Source organism: Balearica regulorum, chromosome 5 (genome assembly GCF_011004875.1).
Source record: "Balearica regulorum gibbericeps isolate bBalReg1 chromosome 5, bBalReg1.pri, whole genome shotgun sequence".
Lineage (NCBI taxonomy): Eukaryota > Metazoa > Chordata > Aves > Gruiformes > Gruidae > Balearica > Balearica regulorum.
This window is the reverse complement of record NC_046188.1, coordinates 41,724,668-41,738,517: the sequence shown is the minus strand read 5'-3', so window position 1 is coordinate 41,738,517 and position 13,850 is coordinate 41,724,668. Positions and strand designations below refer to the sequence as shown.

Below are 13,850 nucleotides of genomic sequence, written 5' to 3'. Positions count from 1 at the left end.
CTGTACTTCTTTTTCAAATGATGTGATGGGTGGAGGACATCTAGGAGGACATGCAAAAGTCCTCCTAGCATGCTGGCTATTTTCCATGTTAAGCTACATGTTTTTATTGCTGGTTTTTATTTCTTTCCACCATTGCATTTAAATGTAGCTGCATTCTCCTACAGCCTGAGTGGAGATTTTAGAGTTGCTTTGCCAGATCTACAGTCAATCTGCACATCACCTGTGGTCTCGTGGCATGACATGTGATTCTGCAGCTTGTAGGTTCATTGATTGCGTCATTCCTTTGCCATTAATTGCTGCCTAACAACATATGGTCAGATGAGTTGTGTGAACCAGGAGCCTATTTCTGCAGCCTTAATTCCCATTTGTATTTCCACAGAACAGGATAAGACTACTCGTGTCTGAGACCCACAGGGTAGGACTAGAAGGCTATTAAATAGGCAGACATTGCAAAAATGTAGCATTGTTGTTTATGAAAACCAAAAGTTGTGATTTATCATCAAATCTTCAAACAGTTCCTTAGAAACAGTAGCGATATGGGGGAAAAATTTATTTGCCATGTATTAATTAGGAAAATACAGATACCTTTTAGACAAGATTGATTACTGTGAAGAAAAAAGATCATTCTTTTACTTTGTCTGTTTCTTTTGTTTTTTAAGGAAACATAGTTAAAGCATAAAGCATCATTTTACCTTGTGGTGTTTGTCCAAAAATTGCTGAAAACTCAAGAGAGATTAAGGGCAGGCTTTGTTTCACAGCTAGATTACGAAGTCATGCTACTTCAGTCTTTCCAGTTTGTGTTCACTGTGCCTTGGCAAAGGCACCCAAGCCAGTTCTGCAGTTGAATCTGAACTTTCCCACAGTCAGGGGAAAAGTGATTTGAATATCTCTTTTTGTCACTTTGGTGTGTTTAATTTAGTCTCTGTAATCAAAAGTAAAACCGAACGCCAGGAACAAATGACAGCTTGTGTTTATGCAAGCGGACGGTGTTACTGTACCACCTCTGAGCAGAGTGTCTGGAGGGAGGCGTGCTCTGAACTACATCTCCCAGCAGCCCGTGCTTGCTTGCTGGAGGAAGCAGTCACGGTTGTTCCTCCTGGACTTTGGGCAGAGATTTGAAGCTTGCGAAGCGACAGGCTCCTTACTTTCCTCTTTCACCCAGCCTGTGTTTCGCCACAAAAAAGGGCAGCTCCTCTCCCCACCAGCAGAGCTGGGATGGCGGTACAGGTGACGGTCCTGCCTTCCCCCAGGTGTCTGTTCGATGACCCCGTGCAGGTCCGTGTGGCGGGTCTCCTGCCGCAGCAGGCGGTCACCCTCCGAGCCAGCCTGGTGGACGAGAGCGGGGAGCTTTTCCAAGCCCATGCTCACTACAGAGCTGGGAGCAGTGGAGAGCTTGACCTCAGCCGCTCCCCAGCGCTGGGGGGCAGCTATTTGGGAGTGGAGCCGATGGGGCTGCTGTGGTCTCTGAAGTCTAAAGCGCCCTATAAGCGGCTGGCAAAGAGGAATGTCCTGACCCCTTTCTGTGTGGACTTGGAAGTGTATGAAGGCCATGGGGACATGAGCCGCTTGCTGGGAAAATGCACCAATGAACGATGGTTTTTAGGAGAGGGGGTGAAGAGGATTTCGGTCAGAGAAGGTCATCTGAAGGCAACCCTCTTCCTCCCTCCTGGTGAGTTTTAATTCCGTTCTGGTTTTCCAGGAGTGACTTACACCATGTATTGTGCCCCATGGCCCATGGATGCACTTGGCAACATAGAGCAAAGCCTCAGCTAATGGTTGCCTCAGCCTTGCTTGGTCCAGCTACTTGGATCCCCATAGCAGAGCAAGGAGGAGCAGGCATTGCCCAGGCGGTCAAGCGCCGAGGCAGGGGGGTGCAGGGAGAGCGACAGTGGTGGTAACACGAGGCATGGCCTGTTTGCTCTAGTGGAGGGGGTTCAGGTCCTCTCTTGCAGTGAGAGCTCTGGGGGGAAGTGTTTATTTCTTAGCTCTTCTGTTTAGCTGACAGGACAAAGAGGCCCCTGGTCTTCGGCAGAGCTGTGAGGTGTGACGGCTCCAGCCGTGGAGCGAGGAATGATGAGGTGTGGTGGGACCATTGAACTTGGGTTACAGCCAGCCTAGGCTGCTCCAACAGCTGCCACGGATCTTCCTGCAGGCTCTGGACTTGTCTCTCTGTGTCCCTCTCTGGCTAAGAAAAAGCCAAAGAAAGAAGTCCCTGCCTGGTTGAGCACCTTGACTGTGTGGGATACTTAGGAAGATGGGAGCCAAATGAGAAAAGCAAGGTCTTTAATTAAACAGGTGTCATATTCCACAGCTCTGTACGGAGGCTGTGCCGAGATTGGATCCTGTGTAAAGCTGCTTTCAGCCCCAAACTGTGTATGTTCCTTGGGCAATACTTAAACATGAATGTTTTGCTCTGTAATGAATAAAAAGTGCCCTGCAGCTGCTGTGACACCAAATCTTGTAAGGGAAGTCTGCTGTAAGAATGGGCAGAGCAGCAGCAGGAAAAGGAATGTCCTGTGGCTGCAGGAGGAACACTGAGAAGCCCAGGGGTAGTTACCCAGATCAGACTGAAGCCTGAATTGGCGTAGGTCAGTGCTGGCATTTGTGGGTGCATTTCATAACTTGAGTATTCCCTCCCTGGAAAACCTGCTAGCACAGTTCCTTAAAGAAGCGCAGCTCATGCAGCAATACTGTTTGTTCATCAGTCCCCAATGGCCTGAGAACATCTAGGCCAATTTCAGCTGAAATTCATAGTCAGAGAAGGATGCCCAACAGATGAACTTCCTGCAGTGAGTTCCTAAGAGGGAGAAGAAATATCCAAATGGGTGTCCTCACAGTGATTGTGTGTGTGCCTGAGAATGAGAACCTCCATGGAAAGCTTCAAAGGATGATTTCCTTTTGATATCTACTGTCCTGATATGTGCTGGGGGCTGGGGGGTGGGGATACTACTGAAGCTGTAGAAACTTATCTCTTTGAGTGTGTGTGTATGTATATATACACACACACCCACACACACCGCCCCTTTCATTGCAGGACCTGGTCCATTCCCTGGACTTATTGATTTGTATGGATCTGGAGGAGGTCTTGTTGAATACAGAGCAAGTCTTCTGGCTAGCAGAGGCTTCGTGACTCTGGCTCTTGCTTACATGGCCTTTGAAGATCTCCCTGCTATGCCAGAGGTTCTTGAACTGAGCTATTTTGAGGAAGCTGTAAACTTTTTACGGAAGCAGCAGCAGGTAAGAGACAAATTATGACGGTCATCCTGTTGGAAACTATTTTCCAATTTTCTCCATTCTGTATGTCACTGAATGCAACTATGTTTCTGAGATGTTAGAAGGAGACAGCATTGTCTGAAAGACAGCATGACCGAGAGATGGAAAAAAGCATGCGCCTCAACTCTAATTTTGCAAGTAGTTGGATAGCTGGTTTTGCACAGCATCTTATGACAGTCCATAGTGTGTTGTGCAAACCAGTGTTTGTGTAAGATTAAATCAAAACAGTTTCTGGACTAGAAGCATAACACTGCTTCATTTTTTCCCTACTTTTGCATCTGTCAAGATTTTAGAAACAAAAAAATTCCATTGACCTTTTTCTACTATTTCTGAAATGTTAAAGCCTTTTGATTCTGAGTAAGTTTCAGTAATAAAAACTGAAGACAGTTTTAGAGACAGTAATAAAACACTAACAACAGAATCCCTTACAGTTGTAGCTCTGGAAAGTGTGCCATGTCTTAAGAAACTGAGGCTGTACTTGAACAAGTATTTGGAGTGAAAAGGACAATTTATAGCAATATATCGTCATACTTAAAAGAGACCAAGAGAAATCAAGTAGCATTTAAACTTTTAATGGAATGCTACTTAACGTGGTATTCATTTCACAAAGTTATTTATGTTTTCGAGCACGTGGACACCAGAAATGTAGCCAGTGTGAGAGCAGAATACAGCCTTGCTTGTTTGTCTTGTTCCTCATAGAGCTCTAAAACTTCCAGAGTACCTTACAAGGCACACATTACAAAATGAATTTGGTGTGAAGAGCCTTCACTATAAATAAGTTGATTTAAACAGTTGTTTGGCTTACTCTGCCTCAGGTGTAATGAACCTTATGTGTTCCAAGACAAGGGAGAGAAGATCGAGAGTGTTTGGAGATAGGAGCAGTAAAAGATAAAATACTGAAAGCAAGTGTGGAGCCAGGATTTGGAGGGAGCAAAGAGGCGTTTGTATATAGAGGTCACCAGGAAGAAAAATTGTTACAGAAGGAGAAATGTTGAGGAGCTGTAGAATTCATAGTCATTCTTGTGGAGGCTCAGCGAAGGGATAGATATGGGAGTGATGTAACCTAAATAGAGAGGGAAGGATAAAATATGGGTGGTCTTATTTGGGTGAGGAGTGAGGAAGCAGAACTGGAGATGTTATGTCAGCCCAGGAAATGAGAAGTAGTTGATAATGGTTGTTTCTGTGTTTCAGGTGAAAGATACTGGGATTGGCGTTTTGGGCTTGTCCAAAGGAGCTGATCTAGCCCTTTCCATGGCCACATTTCTACCAGGCATCAAGGCAGCTGTCAGCATATCTGGAAGTGGTTTTAATTCTTTCATTCCCCTGCAGGGGGATGGCTTCATTGTTCCTCCCCACCCATATGATTTGGGGAGGATGAAGACCAGTGATGAGTCTGGCCTAGTAGATTTTTCAGATATCCTAGATGATCACAGGGACCCAGCAACTTGGGATTGTCGCATTCCAATGGAGAGGTCCTTGGCCAAGTTCCTCTTCCTGTCGGGGCTGGATGACATGAACTGGAAAAGTGACCTCTATTGCCAGGATGCTGTTCAGCGCCTTCAGCGATATGGACGGGAAGTGGAGTTTTGCTTCTATTCTGGAGCAGGACACCTCTTGGAGCCACCATACTTGCCTCTGTGCCAGGCTTCCATCCACAAAGTACTTGGGGTGTTTGTGCATTGGGGAGGGCAATGGAGGGATCATGCCAAAGCCCAGGAAGATGCATGGCACAGGATACAGGCCTTTTTCTGGAAACACTTGATGGACTCAGACATCCCTAAGAGCAAGCTGTAGTAGAAGCTGTCAAAGATGCTGACCAGGGTTGGTATTTCAGCTCTCATTGAATCTTGGAAACTCATTGAAAGTTTCCTGGCCTGCCTTCCTCTAAGCCCCACTGTTGCATAGTTGTTTATTTTCATTCCTCAAATAATTTTCCATTTTTTAATTGAATTTTAGTTGTCTTCTGGCCCCAGCTGCACTGTAGATTTTCATCATCTGATCTGCTTGTGTGCTGTAGTCATCTGACAAAAACCCAGCATCCTGTCATGCAGATTGCATTTGTACTGAGCTATCTTTGCCCTCAATCTCCAACCATCTCCTCTTACTCTCCTAGGAAGAGTTTTCCATTGAATTGTTTAGTCTTGAACCTTTAACTAACCTAGCTGTAAACAGCACTTTCTTTGGACAACACTTTAGTACATTCACCTTTCCTCTTGGTATATGATTTTCTCACATTTCTTAGTAAAAAGGTTGCGGCAGTTCTGATCTCAACTAAGTCAGGAAGCACTCTTCTGACTTATTCTGAAGTGCAGCGATAACATTTTTTTCTGATACCTCAAAAACCAGAAGTGAATCTTACCCAGGTTACACTGGTTTTATCTCCTTCTAACTCCAGACAAGTTATTTTCAGGGTAAAGTTTCCACTGCACTACTCAATAAATACAATGTGTATCTGTGTATGCATAGTTTACTTGAAATTATCTGAATGAAGCCTTCGACTGTCTTTATTCCTATAAATACATAGGCAGCAATCCTTGTGTGGTCACAAGCTGTCGCTTTGCCTGGCTGAAGAGTTTATATACAGAAGTCCTTACCTCCTGTGGATGAGAGGAGTGGTGGAGTTTGCAGTGGGGGTCTGCACAGTGCTCAAGATGGGGGTGATATAGATGTGCTAAATACCTGCTTTTGAATGTTGAAAGTCAGTTTATCCCTGTTTTGGGAAGGGAGAAAACCACTGCTGCTGCTGAGTTCCCAGGAGCCCTGTGGAGTGGGCTGTCTCAGTGGTCTTGCCACTATAGCAGACAGCTGTGGGCTCAGCGACAGCTAGGAAATGCCACTCTTCAGAGAGGACTGACCTTGCCTTCTGGGGATAATGTGCATGATCTCACCCTTTACTGAGGTCCAAACCTGCCAAGGATGGCTGCGATCTACCTCGAGCATTTGTGCGATAGTGGCAAACAGCAGCTTGCTGTTTCTTGGCATTTTTCCAGATATCAAATGGCATCAACTGAGCAAATTTTGCCTCCTGGAGCGGTCAAGGCTCCCATTCTGATCACAGAAGCAAGCAGGAGCTCAGGTCTCTGCCTTTCACTGAGGAAGCAAAATCTTGCCTTTGAGAGAGGAGTCGTCCCTGGTTTCCAATTCCTGCTGAGACATGAGCCCTGCAGGAACCTGAATCCTGCTGAGGGCAGAACCATGCCCTCAGTTTTCTTGCTTCAGGGAGCAATGGCTACTCAAAATGAACACGTTGGGCCTCAGAGGGCTGTAGACTGTGTCATGCAATACATCCGATGCAGAGTGTGCCCCATCAGTTACTTTCCCAGCCCTTCCTCAAATTGGTAGGTGGGTACCACTTAGTTCATGGTGTGAGCAGTTAGAGTGGGGAGGTCTTGCTCCTGCTCACCTGTACTGGTCACCCATCAAATTTCTGCTATTACCTTGTCTTCATTTCTGATTGTCCCCTATGTGTCTATGTCCTGCATGGACTGTGGTTGTTCCATATGTTACTGAGTGGGCAGGACCTGGCAGAAGAGCAATGTGTAGCAACAAGGGAAGTCAAACACATTTAAGCAGTTCAATCTGAATAAGAGACATTTTCTTTCCCCTCATTTTTCTATTTTATTGAAGCAGTCAAAAAACCCTGGGTTGCCCATCCACATTTGTCTCAGTCTCAGGGCACAAGGCTGAGTTTCTCTGTGGTACGAGTGATTTCATTCTTTTGTTTTTACTGAACGCAGTGAGGCTTATGCAGTATACTGTGGTGTTCTCCAACCTGTGGGATAACTCACATCTATTTTAATCCCTTCTGAGGGGAAGACAAACTTTCTCAGCCTTCAACGGGCAGTTTACAGATCTACACTTTGAATTACAAAATTGTGAGCCTCTGAAAAAATACATTTTCTTTATCTATAGGAAACTACCATTACAAGGAAAAATACTTTCCCTCAGTAAATCAACAATGTGGTCAGCGATGCTTTCATACAGTCTGTTACGTTGTCACATTCAGCAATCAGGTTCAAGGAAAACAGCGTTGAAATGAGATGATGAAGGGAGCTGACTGGTGACTCCATCAATGACAATAGCACATAGGATGTCTTTGTTTTGTTGCTCTAGAATGACAGCTTTGCTACCCAGTGAAAAGCCCTTTATTTATCACTTGGGTGGCAGCTGGCAAGAAAGACTGGAAAAGCTGATTTAGCTGAGCAGCTCTGTGCCACATACAAACAGTAAAATATGCCAGCCAACTCCGCTGCACTGGGCATTGTTTTTAAATCAGCTGGCCTTTTAAAATTAAACTCAAGTTTGAAACTTATCTTCAGGAAATAGCAACTGGAAACTGGAAAGAGCCTAATATATAATAATTTGAAATGGCCTAACTTCGATGCTTGTGCCTGTTCTTAAGCATATTGCTGAAGACTTTGACTACTTAACATTTCTTCTGCTGAAGAGATGATTTAGACAAATCATCTAAGATCACATTTTTTTCGAAGCTAGTGGCAAAAATTCTACTAATTGCAGCTTGTAAAGTCAGGGTGCTTTATACAGTTTCTCCAGGCTTACAGAGTACAGACAACATTATTCAAGAACAATGTGAAAGTTATTATTTAAAGATAATTGGCCTTTAGCTGCAAAAGAGAGCCTATACCAAGCACAACAGATAAAATAAGAAAAAATTAGATGGGGAAAGCTGTTCTTGTAATCTACTTGTAATTGAAAAGTGCTTCAGCTAAAATAGGACATCAAAGGACTAGCTTAAACTGAAAGATCTCAAGCTGTGGGATAAGAACAACATTTAATGATAAAAATGGTAAAAATTCTTGTTATATTAGTATTTTGGTAAGAAATGTATAATTCTACCATTTCAGAAAAAATCGCTAGTCTGCACTTTTTAGTGCTCCGTACGTGTCATTCAGAAATGGAATCTGAGCCAAATGTAGTAATAAGTGCAGAGAAAGTGATGCTTAGTTTGACGTTTGGAAAGAAAGGAAAAATTAGAAGGAAAATGAATGCTTCCAATGAACTAACTCTCTTTGCAGCATTTCCTGCAAAATACCACTGCCATTTGTCATTGTCCAGGACAAAAATTAGAAATGCTAAAGCTCACTGTTTTTCAGAGTCTTAAAAAATTGTCTATGCAAAATTTACATTAAACCTAAAAATGCCTGAGCTCTGACTCTAGATGACACTTAGAGAAAAATGTATTAGTTGCATTCTGTTAATTTAGGCTGGTATCTTTTCCGTGACTTAAGCCACAGAACATTTAACATCTTGTGTTTAGACTGTAAATTTATGTCTATATTAAAGTCACTTTAATGAAAGGTGTGGTTTCATGCTCCAGTTTACCTGTTCTAAGAATACCTTGCTGCCCAAAGGGACAGTCATGCTTTTCTCCCACTTGCTGATCTCACTGAGAGCTAATCCTGTAGGACAAAACCCCACAAAAGAAGATTAAAGCGTTCAGTTGGATCAGAGAAGGAAGTAGCAGGAACGTGCATGGTGTTATCAGGGGAAGCAGGGGTGAGCAGTATCCTGCCTTTCAGGGTCAGTGTGGCCTCATGCCCAATCAAGATAACCGATTAACTCTAGCAGAGCTTTTAGTTATGTTTGTAATAACTAGTCCAGCTGATTCTAAATTGTAATCTGTATTTATATTCAGTAAAGTGAATGCTTGGTGATTCATTGTGTGCTGCCCTTGTTTACAATGGATCTGGTCCTGAAAGAGTAAGGTGAAGAGAAATTAGCGAAATACGAGTATCAGATAGGAGACAAGCTGGACAGACAGTTCAAGGGAGATGTGATGTCCAGCATAGGAGCAGAACATGATTAAGATGTGCATATATCTGCCTTCAATTAGAAGAGAAAGTTCAAATGCACTGCCATCATTCTAATATGCTATGAATTCAGTAAGAGAGTTTTGAATCAATAAGCCGGTGCCATCTGCAGGAGTCCTTCCCTGGGCAGTGTCGGTCTGATGTTCTCAAACACTAAGCACTAACTCAAAGTGGTTTAATTTTTCTAACCTAGGTGCTGGCTGCACAGTGCTTTGGCTCCATCCATCTTCCCATCTTTGGACCATTTTAGATAAAAGAGGTGTCTTTTTGATGCGGAAAGACTATTTTGATACACGACAACATCACTACTGTTGTAGTGGAAGGGAAAGAGGGCAGTGGCCTGTACTTTTGGGTAGAAATATCACATCCAGTTGCTGAAACAGACCGGCACTTACTGCTTCCCTGGTGTGTCTGCATACCACTCCCTGTAAAGCTGAGACCTCCTAGGCTCCAGTTAGGTTGGCAATGTGCAGGGGCAACTTGGTGCACTTTCATGCCTCCTAGCAATCTTGTTCTTTCTGTGGCCATCCCTACCCTCACCTGAGGGCATAATATCTGCTTTCTCTTTTTTCTCTACCTTTTTTGGACAGTCTTGCTCCTGTCCCACTGGCCATGACATGGATCATTCCAATTCCAGGTCACTCTGATGCTTTACATGATCTGCTGGTGAAGGGGGAGCGCGCTCAGCAATATATACGGCCAAAGCCAGAAGGCCATATGGCAACACTGGCAGTGAGGAACCATGATGCTTCGACTGGTGAAGACCAGATCATATTGTGTTGTTGAGAAATGACCTCAAACTGGTCTTGTTTCTGGCAAACTACCTTTAGGTTGGTCAGAAGTACAACTTTGCAGTGGTAGATTGTGTACAATGAAACATCTCTGCCAGTCTAAGAGCTGTAAAACTACAGGGATGCTCTGCTACTAGCACTGAGAATGGGACATGCTGCAGCACATTTATAGTGGCTAATGATTGTATTCAGCATGTTTTGTATGTAAAGAACACTGGAAAGGTGTACCACGTGTGGCACCTCAGTAGCAAAAAGGGAGATTAGGAGAGTGATATGCCATTCAGATGGGTCATTCAGACTGGGCTAATGGTTTAATTGAAGTATTTTTTTTGTTAGTTTAAGTGTCTAGTTTAGTGGGTTTGGTCTAGTTTAGTTTTGTAGAATTATACCAAGGGAGTTTGGAGGTGACTTTTGTTTCCATGCTGTTCATTTCGAGTTGAGTTTCCTGTTACCGAAAGGAATGCACATGATATTGCTTTGGTTGTGTTTGGTTAAAACTAACACCTGCAACAATCAGCTAGTTTGTGTGTAAAGGAGCTGGTAGGTCACAAAACAGCCAAGACTGGGTACAGAGCCAAGTGTTGGCTAAATAGGCCAACTGCTATGACTGAGCAGGAACAAAACACTGGGAAAAGCCATTAGCATCATGCTAACAGAACACAGGGATCTGAAGAGTGTTCTTGTTCAAACCCAGCCTGCTCCACTTTCAATTTCTGGTCATAGATCTTGAAAAATGGGAGACATCTGTGATTTGGAGGTTACTCCCTGTGTGACATCAGGGAAATACACAGGTAACAGTGCAATTTGTGCATAGTGATGTATTTAAGTAAAAGTGATGCAGTTTGGCTTGGAGTGAGATGAAAGGGCAAATCTTTCAATCTGATGCAATTCTTGGTGAGAATCTCCTACGCAGATTTGGTTGATGTTACATTGATAAATACGTACACTGATTAAGTTGCATTTGTTCACGAATTTTGGATGCTGAGCCTAAAAATTCAAGCATTAGCAGTGGCTTGAGAATGACCCTATGAGCTGGAGCATTTGGCTTGCTGACCAGTCATCAGTTCCCTGGAGGCACTGAGTGTGACATCAATATTGATCTACGGTACTGATCCTTTGTGCTGCTGACAGAATATTGCTAATACTACATTTAAAACTGCAAATAGATAAAATATATTCGTCCTTTGCTTCAACCATGTCAGCCATGTTTCCCATTGGTCTTCAAAGCATCTTTGTTGATGAGAATGGGCTCCACCCTGATCAATACCACACAAACAAGCCCACTCCAGAATGACCCGCCATTCTATGTATTCAAGGTACTGAATAGAAAAGCATTGGACAAAAGTATGCAAGAAGAATCCATCAAGGTTAGCTAGATTCAAAGACACTACCTCTGCCTTTCAGAGTCCCAGAACCACAAATGGCAAGAGCCTGGAAGAGCATTCTGGAGAATTACCACAACAGATTTGTCCTACTCTTGCATTCTGCTGTGGACATCTTCTGGCCATTGGCAGAGCCAGGATACTGGGCTAGATGGTGTGCTGGGCTGAAGCAGAGAAATCAGTCTTTTAACATGAATTTGGTTAGTCTTGTAATGGAGTCCTATTTCAGATTTCTGGGAGTCATTTACGAAGTCCAAACAAGGTGCACTCCAGCCGCCTCCCTGTGTTCATGCTCTGGCACATGTCCCCTGCCTACTTGTTCCTAAATTCCACACTTTACTGCAAAACAATAGATTATATAGCAAATGAGAAGGAGAAAATAGGGCTTGCTCGTGTGCAGTAATCATGAGCGGTTAGAAAATGCAGTAATCATGCAGCGAATAGAAAAGAAAGCAAACATGAGCAAAGCAGAGGAAAAGATTTTCTCTAAGACACCCCGTCATTTGCTTCTTGTGTGGGTTAGGAGATTTTCCTTACCTAGATAGAACACACTGTGAATGAGTGTTAACCTCTCTTTGAACATAACCTCAAAAAGCTCAGCAGACTGTGGCTGTGTAAAAGGGAAACTCTCATCTGTTTCTAATGTGAAAACATTCATATATCGTCCATCAATTACATCGGGGATTTAATCTATGTGCCTTTCTTCTTTCCAGGGTAACATGCATGATGCTGATATTCTTGGAGGCAGGAATTTCCAGATGAAGTATGCACAAGAGGAATAATCTTCTTCAGTCTTGGGCATCAAAATGGGTGAGGAGCTGCTGAACTGTACGGAGATCATGTAGCATGTAAAAGTCAGGAGCGAGCCATGGGTCTTTCCATGCAGGCCCATAGCCCTGCAGCTCTTACGGCATTCCCCTTCCTTATGACAGAAGTAGCAATGCCTAAAGGAAGAAAAAAAATTTTTTTTTTTTAATATATCTTTCTCACTTGACACTTGAGACCTGATTGTTACAAGTAGGCACCAACTCTCAATAAACCCTCCCTTAAATCCCCGGCATGCAGCTCTGGGCTGCTGCCAAAGGACTGGAGAGAGAGCATGCTGCTTTAGCTCTGGGGATGTTCCAGTGGAGCGTGCACTGTCTGTTGGAAAGTGGGGCACGACGATGTTACTTTCCAGTGAAACGCATGTTTGGAAGGCCCTTGTTTGATGTTAAGGGCATTTTTTTCTTGCAAGAAAAGTTTGTAAGTAGCAATTCATATGGGGGGGATTCTTCTCTCAATTGGACTGTTGTTCTTAATAACTCCACATCCTCCCGTGGTCTCCTTTCTTATGATTTATGCAGATGCAATTTAAAAAAATTGTTTTGTGGTCTATCTATCAAATTATATCTGGCTGCAACTTTATGGTGGATATTTGTGTTCATAGTATGAGATGTTAACACTATAAAGCCATCTGAAGCCTTTTGTTATTCTAGTAGCCTTTGTAACCTTCCAGACTATTTTCTATAGGATGGATTATAACTCAAGAACACAATCACACGCTACCCTTCCCTGTCAAGTTCAGGATCAAGGTTAAAATCCTGCTTATGGTTCCATGCTTATAAACAAACATATGACACAGGCTGTGCTGGAGTGTGTATTGGTAATTGATTATTGTGACAGTGTTCAAGACTTTAAATAAGAAAGGTCAGGTACCCTAGAGATTCCTGCTGAATACCTGATCATCTTTTATACAATAATTTGCATGCTAGAGACATGGTGGCTGGTAAACACTCACAGCTGTTCTGGTGAGGAGGGTGCTTAGAGAGCTACTTCATTCAGTTTGTGGGTTACCTTGGATCTGCAGGTAGGCAAAACAGTCAGACAGTGAGAGAAAGTTCAACTAATTAATCCACTGACATCAGCTGAGACACTATTGAAGAAAAAAAATTATGTTCCAACTAAAAAAGTGATACAGACAGAGCATGCTCTATTCTACTAGCAGGAAATACATAGTGCAAGGACAACACGTAGTGGTCACAATTTGCAACATGGGAAAACTGGGAAACAACAGTCAAAAAAAAATCCTTCACAGTGAGAATGGTTAAACACTAAAAGAGGTGCCCAAAGAGGTTGTTCACTGTCTATGAACATTTTTGACTAAAAAAAAGAAGAGCAACATGATTGAACTTTGGAAGTTAGTCCTGCTTTGATCAGATGTTGGGATGAGATGAGCTTGAGGGCTCTTTCTAATTTTTTGAGGTTCTAAGAAATGGCATATTGATGTTCTCTTTAGTGCATTTGCCTGAAATAGAAAGGCTGGTCCATGAAGCATTAAACAAATGTTTGTTTATCCTTTTAAATTATGTACACCACTCATGCATTATATCCACAGTCAGAACAGGTACAGGAACCTATGACTTCCTTTAGCACATGTACAAATACCTCAGGAGGGAATCTCCTCCTCTCTTCTGGAATGTGTACATGCCTTGAGCATCATCTTTCATGGAAACTGAGGGATAAATTGAACCAGGCGTGAATGACACAGTTCCAGTCAGTTCTGTTGAGACAGGTGTTCAGGAAAGATTCCT

The 13,850-nt window shown here is 43.1% G+C and overlaps 1 protein-coding gene across 2 annotated transcripts; it reads left to right on the top strand.

Moving 5' to 3' along the window:
- The first annotated feature begins 141 nt into the window (after positions 1-141).
- LOC104638893 (acyl-coenzyme A thioesterase 1-like) lies at positions 142-12,035 on the top strand. Of its 2 annotated transcripts, XM_075754441.1 has the most exons (4): positions 142-1,669; positions 3,035-3,237; positions 4,465-5,094; positions 11,991-12,035. In XM_075754441.1, exons 1-3 carry the CDS (start codon positions 1,216-1,218, stop codon positions 5,065-5,067), a joined length of 1,260 nt encoding a protein of 419 aa, XP_075610556.1. In that variant the 5' UTR covers positions 142-1,215; the 3' UTR covers positions 5,068-5,094; positions 11,991-12,035. The 2 variants fall into 2 exon arrangements, with proteins under 2 accessions (XP_075610556.1, XP_010305110.2); XM_010306808.2 differs by lacking the exon at positions 11,991-12,035 and having other exon boundaries at positions 999-1,669; positions 4,465-5,759.
- Positions 12,036-13,850: the final 1,815 nt, after the last annotated feature.